This window comes from Varanus komodoensis, unplaced genomic scaffold (assembly GCF_004798865.1).
Source record: "Varanus komodoensis strain SLA01 unplaced genomic scaffold, ASM479886v1 scaffold22, whole genome shotgun sequence".
NCBI classification, from domain to species: domain Eukaryota; kingdom Metazoa; phylum Chordata; class Lepidosauria; order Squamata; family Varanidae; genus Varanus; species Varanus komodoensis.
Genome location: NW_025335606.1, coordinates 10,384,193 through 10,400,370, shown reverse-complemented (window position 1 = coordinate 10,400,370; position 16,178 = coordinate 10,384,193). Strand labels below are relative to the sequence as shown.

At 41.0% G+C, this 16,178-nt stretch overlaps 1 protein-coding gene across 18 annotated transcripts in view; it reads left to right on the top strand.

The window, feature by feature from the left end:
• Nucleotides 1–16,178, top strand: part of TCF4 (transcription factor 4) — a 400,625-nt gene that overhangs the window by 379,600 nt on the left and 4,847 nt on the right. For 12 of the 18 annotated variants that reach the window (XM_044431384.1, XM_044431382.1, XM_044431383.1 and 9 more), the window contains 4 exons: nt 9,080–9,215; nt 11,041–11,203; nt 12,858–13,087; nt 14,378–14,538. In XM_044431384.1, the coding sequence (XP_044287319.1) occupies nt 9,080–9,215; nt 11,041–11,203; nt 12,858–13,087; nt 14,378–14,514 (666 nt within the window). In that variant the 3' untranslated portion in view covers nt 14,515–14,538. Of the gene's footprint in view, nt 1–9,079; nt 9,216–11,040; nt 11,208–12,857; nt 13,088–14,377; nt 14,539–16,178 lie in introns of those variants that run through there. The other 6 variants (XM_044431381.1, XM_044431390.1, XM_044431380.1 and 3 more) reach the window with 2 other exon arrangements.

Below are 16,178 nucleotides of genomic sequence, written 5' to 3'. Positions count from 1 at the left end.
GTTTCTTCCTAGAAACATTGCTAAGAAGACAGGCAAATCTGCAAGAGTGGCTAGGAAATCATTCAGATTCCACCTGGGGCAGACCATCTTAACTGGTCCCCTGTTCCCACAGAAACTCCAAGTTTCAGCAGTTCTAGACCACACCAGATGATAATGTGGCCGTAGCAGCAGAGCTATAGAAAATTCCTTTATCTCCCAGCTCACCATAATCCCATCCTGTGCAGGACATCAGACAACAGACTGCGCTCTGCTGAATAGTTAGGGTCAGATACCAGTTGAGACAGACGCTTAGTTCATCTGGAGGCCATGAGGTCCTGAGCCATTTCAACAAGTTGCCTTCATTAGTATGTAGAACCTCCCCCCCCCCCCAGCACAATAAAATGGAAGGACTCTATTGGAAGGAGAAATATGAGCAGAGATACAGCATTATGCCAGCAGAATCTCTGTTTTGTTCCAATCATGCACCTTAAATTGCACACACTCAAAATGCACACGAATCCTTTCCACCCCTCTCTTCTAAATTGGTTGTGGCATTCTCCATCTGCAATTTATGTATGGAAAAAGCTCCAATTGAAGCAAATAGAAGCTTTTTCCATCTACCAACTACAGGGATATGTGGTACATGGAGGGGTGATCTGAATTGGGACCACAGCAGAGGGAAAATAAATTCGTCCCCCCAGTGCTACTCTGCCAATCTAGATCTGGTTCCCTGCAGTTACTTGTGAATATTTAAGAAGAATAGCTGTAGCTGCATGCTACATATTAAAAGTAACAATCAGATCGGCTCACAGTGAGCTTCATGACCAAGCAGGGATTTGGAGGAGGGTTTCCCACATCCTAATCAAATGCTCTAGCTGTTGTAGCACACCAGATGTTGCACTTGATTACCTTATTTCAGTCTGGAAAAAAGGGAACTTTCTGCTCTTCATTTTGCCTTGATCTTAGTTGCTCTTACCCACGCAGATAAGAACATAAGAGCCTCTCTCGTCCAGCGTTCTCTTCCTCCATTGGCCAAGAAGATGGCTATGGGAAGCGTACAACAGGACCTGAGTATTATAGCACCCTCCCACTTAGGCTCTTGGTACTGAGAATCAGCTTCCTCTGATAATGGAGATCGTGCAGAACCACTGCAATTAGTAGCCATTGACAGTTTATCCCGCACAATGTTCCCAACGAGATATTATAATGTTGTTGCTGTTGTTATCATCTTCTATATTGCTCAGTCGCTCTCTGGGCTGTTTGCAAGATAGGATTATTGCATTGTGCTTTGGGACATGAGTTTTAAAAGTAATACTATAGCTCACTTAATTGTAACTTTTCTGCAGCATATTATGGTTTATTAACTTGATGATAGATTATAGATTGATAATGAACTAGGCTTTTGCATATGCACATACCAACACCACGAAGTTAGAGAAATAGAGACTGGGTTAGTCCCTCACGTGGCAGTTTCTCATGGGTGATTTAACCCTGGGCATCACTTTGCATATCCAGCCTTTGCTCCGCTTAGTGCAGGTTATGCAAACACTGAGCAAGTCTTGCACAACCTTAAAACAGAGCAAGGGATTTGCGAGCTTTGTTTAACCTCCACATAAGCAACATTCACTGGGTTCACAAAGCTCAACAACCCTGAAGTGGGGGTTATATATTCAAGATGGCAGCCACATGTGTTGACATAACAAAAATATAACAAAATGAAATATATTAAATATAATAATAGGACAATGAGTGATAATGTAACAATCAACAATTGAATGTATACAAAAAGTCTTAAATTTTCTAAAATAATGGCCTATTTTATAATACGGTGAGATAAAAGACTTCCTCTTTCATAGAGTTAACTTAACAAATTTATCAGTGTAGTATGTCACAAAATACTCTGTCCCAGCCAGTAAGAATGCACTTTTGTTTAACACAGAGTTATCTTTAATACTATGACTCTAATACTAATAGAGTAATTTGTATTAGTAATTACTAATAATGCCATTGTTATTTATTAATTATTTATATCATACATGTATATACCACCCCGTAGCCCAGAGGGCTCTCTGGGTTGTTTACAGTAATAATATACAATAAAATGAACAGTACATCAATAAAACAAGTAATAATACAGTAAGAAACAATTTAAATTGGTAAAAAAATCTGGGAATTAATGACAAAAGAAGATAAAAGCAAGGCATGGAGCAAATCGGAAATAAAAGCAAAGTTAAAAACCAATTTAGCTACAATAACACCTGGAAAATGAAAAGGCATTCACCTGGCACCAAAAAGAGAGCAGCGTCAGCACCAGGCAAACCTCCCCAGGGAACGCATTCCACAAGTGGGGTGCAATAAAAGGAAAGGCCCTTATTCTAACTATCACTCCCCTCACTTCTTTGGTGGGCAGCTCCCAGAGTAAAAACTCCATCAACAATCTTAACGACCGAGTAGGGACATATGGAGACAGGCATTCCATTAGACAGCCTAGCCCCAAGCTGTTTAGGGGCTTGTATGTTAGCAACAGCACTTAGAATTGGGCCCAGGCTTCAACGGGCAGCCAGTGCAGCTGGAAGAGGACTGGCATCATGTGTTCTTGAGGGCCACTCCTTGTCAACAGTCATGCTGCTCTGTTCTGAACTAGAGTGTCTGGACTGTTTTCAAAGACAGCCCCACACAGAGTGCATTACGGTAATCCAGGGAAGAGGTTCTCAGCGTGTGGATAACTGGCAAGGTTCCATTCATCCAAAAAGGGATATAGCTGGAAAATCAGCTTTAGCTACTAAAAGGTGCTCCTAGCCAAGTCCACCTGAGACTCAAGATAATTCAGGTCCAGGAGCACCCCCAGACTACAATTCTCCTCCTTTAGAGGGAGTGCAACCTTGTCTAGGACAGGTTGAAAATTCCCCAGTTGAATTAACAGCCTACCAACCACTACCTCCGTCTTATCTGGATTGAGTTTCAGCTTATTGGCCTTCATCCAGTCCATTACTGAGCTCAGGCACTGGTTTAGAACAGTCATTGCTTCAGCTGAAACCTCCGGATAACCTCTCCCATCGGTGTCATGTACATGTTTAATAACATGGGGGATAAATTAGAATAATTTCTGACACTAAAAAGTTGATCAAGGTATTGAGTCCTCAAATCTAGATACAATGGGCATTCCAGAAGAAAGAAAACTGGATCCTCTCTACTTTCTGCCATCCAACTGAATATCTGTTCACCCTACAGTTGGCCACTATTGTGTTGCTTAACCTTCAGTAACAATCTGCATTTAGTTAAGAGCAATCTAAAACCATATGGGCAGATATAAAAGACAAATATGATGGCAATTTCCTGGGAAGAGCTGTAAAATCTTTATATAGCATGTTGGAACAACACTTGGCCACTAGTTCAGTAGTAGTCTGGAAGTCAGCATCAATCAGATGGCCTGGGACTTCCGAACTTGTATTGACATAGCCTTTTACAATCAAATAGCCCATTGAGAAACACAGATTAGAAATTATGTTATCTATTTTGGATGTCCATGTGCCTGGCCCCATGTCTTCAAAAACTGGTAAAATGAGCAAAGGAGCCTGTTGAAAAATTACTGTAAACCAAAAATACATATACCTTTACTGAGCTAAAGTTCTCAGTTAACAAAAGTCTCAATTTAGACAATTACCTTCAGGGTGGATCTAGGTTCACTATGGAAATGAAAGAGGCCATGCTTTTTCTGACTTGCAAGGTTCTTCCAGCATTTGGAGGGATTCCTAGGGCCATGTTTGTCATTAGTTTATCAGGTTTGCAACTTTAATTGTGACTTCTGACTCCACTTTAAAATGAATGCCTTTTAAGTAAGATGTAAATAAGTTGTCTTACTGAATTCTTGTGGGGTGGTGGGGAGCTAATTTACAGCTGAACTTTGGTGGTGCTAATGTCAAATATTTCATAGAGCCTTTAACTTGAGCTGGTAGAGAGAAATGTGTGTGGTGTTTTTTGGGTTTTGGTGAGAAAACTTTAAAGATGTGTAATTACCATTTCAAGAAATTTCAAGCCAAATGAATGCAAATAAGCCTGAAAGATTTTCTTAAAATACCTTTGGTTCCTGCTGAGGTCAACATTTACCTGAAAATATCCAGTCTGTAATCAGATAAAAAAGACATTTCATGACAAGATAGAAGAGGAGCCATAAAATAACAATCCGAAAAGCTTGGTTATATAGAGTGTACTTTTCATGCAGAAGGTCAGAAGCCCTGTTCTGAGCATCAGCACTGAAATGTTTTCAGGTAGCTGATGCTGGAATGAGTTTCCATCTAGAAACTTCAACAAAATGGAATGGGTAGACCACTGATCTCAGTACTAGGCAGTTTCATAGGTCTGTATATACATAAGTAGGGTTTACAATACCAGAGTTGGATGGAATGAATCCTCTTACACCAGGATCCCTTGCCAAACTTCTGTTGCCATTACTGGAGTTTCACCAGAAATACATTGGACTTTCGATGTCTGGAAGCCCTTGCAACCTATCACTGGTACCTTGACAATGCCCAGGCTGATCTTTTACACTGAAAACAAATGGCATAGAATTGGCACAATCAGTACTTCACAGAAAATTCACATGTGTGTTTGGAATCAGTAGCTGAATAAGGTCTTCCTCTCATTCCATGACTTCTTAACTAGGTTTCTTCTCCACATATCTTAGAAATTTTCAGCACATGAAACAATCCTATTGAATTCTCTGTCTTTCTCCACTGTGATAAATGTATATTCACCCCTTTAGTAATATATACAGTATATGGGACACATACTTGAAGTTGTGAGTGTGTTTTGGTGGATGGGAAAGTTTTGATCTTCTCTGATCTACCTTTCAGTTCATTATCCTTCTTTATTATTCTCTTGAAATTGCTTGTGTTCAAAGTCCAGTTTCAGATGGGGCTACTAAATGTAAACAAAAACAGCCAACTGCGACGGACGTAAATCATTACAGAAATAACAGGACTTGGCTTTTCAGGTACTACTTACCCTAATCCACACATATACACATGCAAAATGTACATTATAAGCTTTGACCTGGCTGAGTTGGGCATATTTATGTCTCAGGGACAGCAACTGGAATCTTAGGCATCAGAAGGTTTAGATATTCCAAACAGACTGGATCAAATACCAACATGTTTCTAGTATTCACTGCAGTTTAGGAGTTTTTAACTGAATACTGAAAACAAACTTTGTGCTATAATCAGTTGAGTAGTTCTTAAAGTATAAAATACTCCTTTCCCTTTTATTCAGAAATAGAGATCCATTCCCTCTTTTAATTAAAAACAAAGAACGAAAATTGTGTTCTAGTAGGGAACCTGCTAGAAAATGTTATCTTCTACATGCATGATTGAATTGACTGGGTGTGTTGTTGTTTTTCTCCCAGTCATGTCAACTGGGTGGTTTGTGCCCATCCTGTGAAAATTTTGACTTATAGTTAGTAGAGATTTTACATGTGGTGAAAGCTCTTTCACTCCTGTGGTCAGGAGTGACTTACATGATTATCTTGATAATGTGTTCCTTTCTTTTTCAAGTCATCAAATCAATCCAGATGAAATTGTTATAAACCTTATATTAGTTCCATCCCAAAATAAAGACAGATACTTGTTTGGAAGTTTTAATGTCTGCATTATATTTATTCACAGAAATAAATTCACTGAATTTCATAATTATTCACTAAAAATTCACCGCCCTGAGACACTGTAAAGAGCGGGATATAAAAGCTTTAAATAAATAAAAATAAATAATGGGGTTAGCTGCAGCTTCATTCCTTACATCAATCCACAACATGTGCGTGGTTCTGTTAAATCTTGGAAATTCATTAACCCTCTTCTCTTTTCCATTTATTTCAAAGCTTCTTTTCATCTTTGTGAAGATTTGGTCAGCAACCAATTTTCCTGACTAACATTTGTTCAGCAGCCAATTGGAGTCATGGCAGTGGTGGCACAATTCAGCCCCAATAACTCAAAATGTGTACTAGCAAGTACTTTTGTCACAGGTATTTCATCCTCCACAACCCCTCTTCTGCCACTGTGGGGGCACCATTTGGGAAGAGTTAGCCCCAGTGGCATCCAGTTGCTGAACTTACATTCAGTTGTAAATTCTCAACTTCGGACTCCTCATTCTAGACTTAGGGCTCCTTCTATTTCTCTGAACATTCTAGAATTTCTTCTCAAACCATGGCCATTGAATCGAGTTGGAAAATGTTGCGAATAACACCTGATCATGCATTCAGTTCATCATCATGCTAAGAGGCCATGACCTTGATTTTCTAAAAAAGTAAATAAAACAATGAAAAATTGTCATTTACACTTGCTTTCAATTAAGTGCAATTTTTCTACTGGGAACATCCCTCTCTCTCTTTCTCTCTTCTGGCCTTGACTCCTCTTTGGCAGAATTCTCTTTAATCTATCTTTCAGTTTTGCCTTCCTGGTAACAATTAGCCTATATTGTCTTCTGAGTCTGATTAGAAACATTCCTTGGTTTTGTTAATCTTCACCAATACTGATTTGTGAATGATAAAGGATCAAAATACCATACTGTATCAATCCACAGAGCTTGGGTGTAGGATGAAACTATGCCCAGCTGAAAAAAGGAATATCTTAAATAAAAGTCATTGTATTTGGGGGTGTTATTTAAACCATTCTAGATCTATTTGGAGTGTAAAGATTATCATAAATTTAAGACTATCTCCTTCTTGCTGAGTTCTGTCATAGCGGAAGGTTGTGCTGTTATCACCTTTTGAGTTCTCTAATCTTGAAATAAAAGCTTAAGAACATAAAAGCTAAAGACCAGTGCCGAGTCAAACCAAGCATCTTCCACAGCATTCTCTTCGCACAGTGGGGATGCCAATGGGAACCCACAAGCAGGACATGAACGTAACAGCACCCTTCTGCCCATGTTCCCCAGCAACTGGTATGCATAGGCATCCTGCCTCTGAAACCAGACATTACATATAGCCATCGGTAACTACAGCCAGTGATACGTTCACTCTCAGAGTGTATCCAGTCGCCTTTTAAAGCCATCTAAATTGGTGGCCATTACTGCATCTTCTGCAAGTATATAACACATTTTAAACTATGTGAAGAAGTATTCCTTTTACTTGTCCTGAATTTCCCACCAGTCAGTTCAGGTGATAGCCCAAGGTTCTAGTATTACAAGAGAAAGAGAGAAATGTTCATCTCTTCATTTTCCCCTCACCGTGCATAATTTCGAACATCTCTATCACATTTCCACTAAACTAGATGATCCTAACTCTTGCAGTCTTTCCTCACAGGGGAATTGTTCCATCCCTTGCAACATTTTAGTTGTCCTTTTCTGCCCTTTTCCAGTGCTACAACAAGCTTTTTTAATGCAGTGCCTAGAATTGTACCCAGTATTCTCGATGTGGTTGCACCATTGATTTTATAAAGGAAGTATGAAATCAGCAGGGTTTTTTTTTATTCTTTTCCTAACTCTGCCTGATACTGAGTCTGCCTTTTTCACAGCAAGTGCACCCTGGCTTGACGGTTTCATGCAGCTGTCCACCACAGGGCCAGTCTCTCTCGGTCGTTTGCCACAGGCGGACAACCCATCAGTTTATACCTGCAGTGGGGATCCTTTTGATGCATGTTCTTCCAGTGTGGAAAGATCTTTTTGGAATTCCATGTAATCCCTCTTTGTTTCAGCGACCCTAAATAATGTGCCATCAGTGGATTTGGCTACTTCGCTGCTCGCTCATAATGCCAGATCATTTATGTGTCATTTGAAAAGCATGGCTCCCATTGCAGTTCTCTGAGGGACCCTGCTGTTTAGACGCCTCCACTGGGAGAGTCTTCCTTATTCCAGTCTCTGAGCAGTGTGACTGTACTTTCCATGTTCTCAATAAATCCTGCTTCTCAATAATGCTGTTCAAATGAATGTGATTTTCTTATTATTGAATTATTCTTTCATTGTTAAAGAGAGTGGTGATAGTTTACATGCCACTCCCTGCTGCAGTGAAACTCTAAAGTTAATGCAGCAGTAAAACCCCAAAACAATACAAAGCATAAACAGCCTTAAAATTCAAAATCAAATAAATACCATTGTGGTTGTGTTGTGGTTGCACACAATCGAGATTGTGTTGCATAGAGTGTCCTTGCGTGTCCATTTTCTCTTACTTCTGTAACAGATTTAACTTACAGGTGTACCGCATAGTGTGACATATGAAATAAGGCGTCTTTATTAGGCTGGCCCAATCAGACGTGCCAGCAGTACCATTACACTGACATCACCATGCCTACAATGATGGCATTACTGGTGTGGTTAATAAAACCTTTATTGATATATTATCCAGAGTCATGGTGTTGGCAAGAACAGCACCCCTCTGGAGCTGGAATTTTGTGGTTAATGACATAACAGCGGAGATCAATTTAAAATGGGTCTAGGCTTCTAGTTTTTGGAAAGCCAGGTGATTTTTTTTATTACATTGGCGCCAAAATTGGGGGGTGGGGGTGGATGTCATATCCTTCAGTAGCTTCCACCCTCAGAAGCTTAGCTGGCTTGATGAAAGTGGGTAGGAAAGGGAGGGGGGACTGGACTGGCAGGCCCGAGAATCTTATCCCCTAAAATGAAAGTTGGATGCCAAATTGAAATTCCTGCAGGATTTCTGATAGCAATGGGGGAATTGAGAAGCCCACAATTAAGCATATGGGCATTAAGATAATTGTCAGATCTGTTGGCGGACATGATAGAAGACAGATGGGTACGAATCAGTGCTCTCTCCTGCAACACCCTAGGAGAGACAATTTGACGTTTTACCTGCCTGAGCTCCTCTGCCATATTTGTCACTAAATATGCTGCACAGTGTCTTACTGAGTGTTAAGTGTTTTTGCATATATATATATATATATATATATATATATATATATATATATATATGGTATACCTATAGTAGTACCTCGGCGCCCTCTAGTGAAAAGCTAGAGGGAACCTTGCCATTGTTTTTAAAAGTCTACCTTTCTTTGCAGCTTCCATTCCCCCATAGCATCCCTGGGAGTTGCTGCTTCTCTCCCTGTTTCATTGAAAACCTTCCTGTTGACATCTTCCCGTCACTCTCCTGTTACAGGTTGGGGCTCATCGTGAAGATGCTGTTGGCCTCCGCGGCAACCATTCGCTCGTGCCAAACCAGGTTCCAGTTCCACAACTGCCAGTGCCGTCTGCTACATCTCCTGACTTAAACCAGCCTCCGGATCCATACAGAGGTTAGCACCAGCCCTGTCTTCTATTTTAATCCTGCACAGTGGTGTTGGCAGATTTCTTTGCTGTAAGGTCCCTGCAATATCAGGAAAATTCACAGAGGTTGCATTGCCAGAGCTACTGGAAGGACAATGCACTTTTGTTTGCTGACACAGCCACTGATCAGAATGAGCTGTTAGTTCAGAAATGCAAGATCGCTGGTAGCAAAGTAATTCTAGGAGGCAAGAGCAAACGTGACTGTGGGTTGCAGACTGGATGAATTACCCAGTGAGGAAGTCGCACTGGGGCAAACTGGGAGGCCTGAAGTAGTACATCTGCTGGTCAAGTGCACAGCCTGTGCAAGCTTCCAAATAATTGTCGTCATGTCCCAGATACTTTCTGTGATTCAAAAAGCTCCTGTGATATTAATACATGCATGTACAATATTGTTCTGGAGGCTGACTGGAGCCCTGTTGAAAACAGGATGTAGGTCAGCTTGGAACCTTGACTATCAAGGAAAAGGCCGAAGGGTGTAGAGCACTTCCCTGGCATACAGAAGGTCCCAGCTTCATCCCAGGCCCCTGTCTGAAATTCTGGAAAACACTTAGCAGATGGAAGACTGAGTTCACTGGACCAACAGTCCAGTCTTGATCTAAAGTAGCTTCCCAATCTAAAGTATTTATGTTGCAGTCCTGTATACACTTACCTGAGAGTAAGTTCAGTTCAGTTCAGTGGAGCCCCTATCTGAGTAGCCATGCATAGGATCACACTCAGTGCAAATACATTTCTTTTACCCCACACTGGCTGGCTTGACGTTTTCGTAGCATTATAAGGTCTTACAAAATTTGTTGTGACAACGTAGTTGAGAATAGAGAAAAGAGAATCTGCACCATGGTTTAATGTGTTCCCCTTGTGCCATCAGTTTTCTAGGAAAAAACATAATTCATCTCCAGTTTGCAGTGTAGTTTCTTTCTTCATTTTAATGCAAAATAGCAAATGTTTATATGGCAGAACAGAAAGAAAGAAATACTGTTTTAAATCAATCCCGTTTGAACAAAATGCCCAAATATATAATCATCCCTATCAAATGCTAGAGCTGGGTGGAACCTTAGTAAACATGTATATTTATTTTGCAGCAAACTTGCTAGGAAATGAACCTTGTGCTTAATTTCTTTGCTGTTCACTGGGAGTCTTTTTGTGCTTCAGACTGACCAAAGAGGTGCAGTCTCTCCTTCGGTTCGCTCTGGCCATTCCCTGATTAGCCCAAACGCAAGGACACCATCCCTGGCTAAATGCTAAATTCCATTGCAGCAGACAGAAAAGGAAGCTCCCATTGTACACACTGTATGTGTAGAGCTAAACCTTATTGTGGCTGTTTTTCAAGGAAGGCAATCTTGCCTCCTGTCTTTGCTTGCCTTTGAATGCATCTTAGGTGTAAGCACAGAATGATAGACCAAGGAGGACAGGGCCTTTCGATGCTGCTGAAGAAGAATCCTCTGCCAGTACTGCAATTTGTATCCCTGAATAAAGATTACAGAATGCTTGTGTTGCTGGCTCACAATTATAGTTCCTTCAGGGGTTAATTTGGTGATCTCTAGGCAATGAAAGTATCAATCTTTATGGAGCAACACAAAATAGACCAGACCCACAGCATCAAAGCTGGGAAAGCGGCCTTAACAACTGCTCTCTCCAACCCCCCTATCACAAAAGATTGCTCCCAATATTAAGGGTAGAAGAGAGAGTTCTGCAGAATATCCATTGTGAGCAACGCGCATACAGATTTCTTAATGGTGTTGCAAAAGTGCGATTGCAGGGAGGTATGTGTCCATGTAATGATGTTTTCCCCCATAGGCATGCCAACTGGGCTTCAAGGGCAAAGTGTATCTTCAGGGAGCTCCGAAATCAAATCCGATGACGAAGGAGATGAAAACCTTCAGGACGCAAAATCTTCTGAGGACAAGAAGTTAGACGATGACAAGAAGGATATCAAATCAATTACTAGGTCAAGATCTAGGTAACAGTATATAATAGTGTCGCTTCATTTAATTCCTTTATTGGACTTTGATGAAGTGAACAGAACAGGAAGAAACTTCACAGTTTTTTCTTGCCCAGCAAAAGTTAATAGGAGCTGATAGCCCTTTCTGGTAGTACTGAGAGTATCTGTTTGGATGCGTGTACGCTGGATGGGCTGGAATTTGAAAAAACAAGGGCATTTTACATTTATAAACATCTGTGTGTGTGTGTGTGTGTACACACTATTGTAACTACTTAGATTCACCGATAATTTGCTTGAAATTTACATATGAAAATGAATGTGTCTTAAAACAGATGCCATTTGTATAACAGTTTATACCCAGTGGAATACATGTTTTTGCTCCTGCCTTTTTATGTGCATAACTGTGAATGGATAAATCACTGTGGCCTCAATCAGGTTAAACAGAGCTAAGCCTGCGCTGAACCATCTGAGGCCTTTTGTTGAGCAGAATGATTTCATGGCATCTTGATCCCAAGAATGGCGCAGTTTCCTTATGCAGACCAGTGTTATTCGTTCACCGGCATCCATGGTCACAGAAAGCACGCTTCTGTTTGGATTGCCACCAGCCTGCAAGCTGTTCTTCACGTTCTAAGAAACGTGGAAAAACATTAATGAACATTTGTCCTTGGAGCTTCTCAGCATCAAGGATCTGCGGTTACCCTTGTCTGTGCAGATTTGATTGCTTGAATAATAGAAAAGTGGTTGCGTGCTGGTCCAGCTAGTCTGTCCTTGCACTTTGATCCCGTGGATAGGGAAAAATAGGTAGTTTATAGTCAGAATCACATGTAATTTATAAGCTACCTTATACTTGGGGTATGCCAGAGTTAATAGGAAATCAACAAGAAAGTATGAGGCCAGTGTAGACGAATCATTCATCAGTAGCACCGGACATGATGTATGAAATGGAAGGCTAGACGTAAGACAAAAAGGGGGGAAAGGAAGGCTAGAAGTAAGGCAGATACAGGTTGGATGCACTGCCATAACTAGTAGGGAAAGGCTGTGCTTGTTTCCTGTAACTTCTCTACTCCTTCCATTCCTTCAGTGAATAGATAGCTGAAGGAATTGTCTGGCCACTCAGAATTAATGATACAGAGATGAACTATGCAATGAATGATAGTACTTAGTTAGGGCTTAATGGTGTAATTTTCACAGTCTTTGATGTAACTAGCAGATCCCACAGTGCAGCTATTGAGATCCTCCCCTTGTTTGTGTGTTCTTACCCTATTGCCATTTCTCTTTGGCTCTCTTTGTGAGCGTGGGAAATTGTCCTGTGCAAGCCCTACAAAATTTAGTTTTGCCTCAGTGGGGCTTGTGCAGGTGAACTTCTCCATGGATTATGGGAAAGTCATGCTAAGATGTGGCTTGGTTTCTGTAGGTGCTTAAGATTTAAACAAACAAAATATGAAATATATTGTTGACTTGGTATGTCTCTTGGGCTTCTGTATTACCATGCTATGTGAAAAGCTGTGATATTTTTAAAAGCTATGATGCAACCCTGTGTAAACAGTGTTCTAGAAAATTGCTCTACTTCTAGCAAAGCTCATTCTGTGGAACCACAGAAGGTGAACTATTGTAGATGTTGCCCAAGGTTCTTAACACCATTAGACAATGCTGTGTTCTGTTTGCTTCTCAGCAATAATGATGATGAAGACCTTACACCAGAGCAAAAAGCAGAGCGCGAGAAAGAAAGGAGAATGGCCAACAATGCCCGTGAGCGCCTCCGGGTCCGTGACATCAACGAGGCTTTCAAGGAACTGGGCCGGATGGTGCAGCTCCACCTGAAGAGTGACAAGCCCCAAACCAAACTTTTAATCTTGCATCAAGCTGTAGCAGTTATACTTAGCTTAGAGCAACAAGTCAGAGGTCAGTTAGATGCCAGTTTTCCCTCATGAACTGTCACATTTACTGAGGTACATTTCCTGCTCGTTGGGTTTCCCAGGTTCTTGTTTTGACTGATTTCTCTAATCATGACATTAGGAAGTTCTTGACTGTTGGATAATCACTACATAAATAAGTGACGCCCTGACCAGAAATAAAATCTGGGTCAATGGACACCATTTTAATGACAAGTTATTAAAAATATTATTTTGCCTTTTAAATAGAGCACCCCCTCCTCAATGCTTTGATCCCCTCATAAGAGTCATGGGCCTTTAGCATAGAGGTCACTTATCTGTCAGCATCCTCCCACAGCTGATACATGACCTGAACTGTCTGTCAATTTCAATTTCAGCCAAGTACTTTGATAAATTAGGTAGTATCTTTAGGCCATTCCTTTGAGGAAGAGTTGAAAGGCCAAATCTCACAGTGGAAACCATTTCAGCTGGGGAGGAACAGGCTTGCCTAACCGCTTTGGTCATCAGGGATGGATGTGATGGATCCCGTTCACAAGGACACCTTGTGAACGCCTCTTCTGAGTGCAGTCCACCTGTGATATGGAAGCGTTAGCTATGGCCCAGTGATTGTGCTCAAATTAATTTAGCTCATCTCATAATAAGGCTTCCATGTGAGCGCTTCTTGAAGCCTCACTCACATGGTAGCCGCCACATGCAGCAAGGTGTTCCCATCTGACCGTGCAAATTACCCCAACCACATTTTGCAAAGAATTTGTAGATTCTAATGAGTGAGCCCCCAATTTTGAGCCTGTTAACCCTTAGCAGAATTCACATCAAGTCTACTGTGTATCTGATTTCAAGCACTCAGTACCTTCTCTGGATTGTGGCTACTTACATCAGTAAACTTCTGCTGAACAGTTTGGTTTCTAGATGGATTTTTGTGCCTTTGTATTAATAAAATACAGTGTGCCCCAGTGCCAATTAACATCGGTTAGTTGCTTCTCAGCAAGACTAGTTTGCCTAACCATAACGTCATCTTCTGATGGGTCTGAGCTGGGTAACAGTAGTTCTGAAGAAGTAAGTGAATCTCTATCCTGAATATTCATAAGCTTTGATAAAGAAGGATTTAAGACAGAACAAAGAAGACATGCTTTAAATGTGCAGTTAAGAAATTAAGAGATAATGTTTGCACTTACTCGGGAAACATGAAAGAATGAAGATACCAGGTGCAGAGTAAAGGGCATTGGTCACACCAGCACATGAAGCAAGCCAGACAAGGTGCTTTCGATGTTTAAAATACCCTTTGACTTTGATCCCACAGAAAGGAATCTGAATCCTAAAGCAGCGTGTCTGAAAAGAAGGGAAGAAGAGAAGGTATCTTCAGACCCTCCTCCACTTTCATTGGCAGGACCCCACCCTGGAATGGGAGACACATCTAATCATATGGGACAGATGTAAAAAAAGAAAAGAAAAAGAAAAAAGGTAAGTTGATTTACTACATTCTGTTTACCAACTGTAATGCAAGAAAGATGAGCTGTCTCCTCCCATATGAAGCTGCCGATAGATCGCAAACATTTTCTGACTTGTTGTTCATCCCACCATTGAAAGAGTTTGGGATGATAGGAATGTGAGATAGGCCCTTTTCTGTGGCGGCACCCCAGGTACGGAATTCTCCTTTGTGGAAGTTTAGTTTCAGCCCATCCCCAGTGACTCTTGGGCCTGTTTTTTAATTTGTCCTCATCAGTTTTAATTCTACCTTTTTTGGGTCCTGTCCTGTCCTCTTTTTAAAATTCTGTTACTGTTTAAATTGTTTGTGTGGCATTTTGCTCAGGAAATATTTCAGTGATTGATTTGCAGTTCAACATTTTCCTTTGGGACTGGGATAACAACAACAAGAATGGATTTGCCATAATTATGACAAAATGTAGCACTGAGAGTCAGTTCAGAGGTAGGTAGCATAAGAGCCAAACTAGTCCAGACCAAAGCCCTTGTGGTTCAGCAGTCTGTTTGCCCAGAGGCCAACCAGTAGCCCACAGGTAGTCCACGAGGACCGTAGCACCATCCAGCTCTCCTTCCTCAGCAACTGGTATACAGAGCCATGCGAAATGCATTTCCCACGCAATGCAACTTATTTGTTTGTTTGTTTGTTTGTTTGTTTAGAGCTTTTCTATACCATTCTCTTACCAAGAGTCTCAGGACGTCTTACAATAAAATAAAGCACAGCAGCATCTCCTATAAAACCCCAATTAAAATGACCATTTAAACCTGAAAATGTTGGGAAAATAAAACAGTTTTGGGCTGGCACTGAAAAGAATACAGTGTTGGTGCCAGGAAAACCTCTCTGGGGTTCCGCACTCTGTAGGATCACTTGTATGAAAGTAGGTGCTCCATCAAATATCTGTGAACCTGGAACTTTACGTTCTTATGCAAAAACTCACCCTAGGTCATCTTTGGCATACAAGTCTCCCAAATACATAACATCAATTTCTTTATATTCATGGTATTTCTATACTGCTTGGTAGCCAGAGCTCTCTGGGAAAAGCACAGCATAATAAGAAGTTTGAAATGCAAGGATTTGAAACAGTTTAAAAGGATTTAGGATGAGTAACAATAAAACAACCAGTACCAGATTTGAAAGAGGGGAAATCTTGAAATGCCTTATCATTGTTGTAAACCGCCCAGAGAGATTCAGCTTTGGGGAAATATAGGATGGATATACTCCTCTCCAAACATACTTTGCTGGACCCGTCTGTCTACTGTCCATCTCATCTTCAAGTTAGTTTAGTTTAATGGACTGTATGTGGGACTAACTTTGAAGATGGAGATGGAGATGACGAAGGGGACGGAGATGGGGACGGGGACACAGCAGCTGCAGTCAAATGCCTGGCAGTAGAGGAAAGTCTTAAACTTGGTGCCCAAAAGATGATAATGTTGGCACCAGATAAACAGCATTCCGCTGCGTCAGGTGCCACGATGAAGAAGGCCTTGTCCTTCCTCAAAGGAGAATTCAGGTGTTGATCACGGTGCATTACATACTTGTAATATGTCATTAGATCTTGGATGTACACCTCCCAGAGAGTCTCATCTGGGACTCTTGGTTGCAGTTTTAGAAATCAAATAAA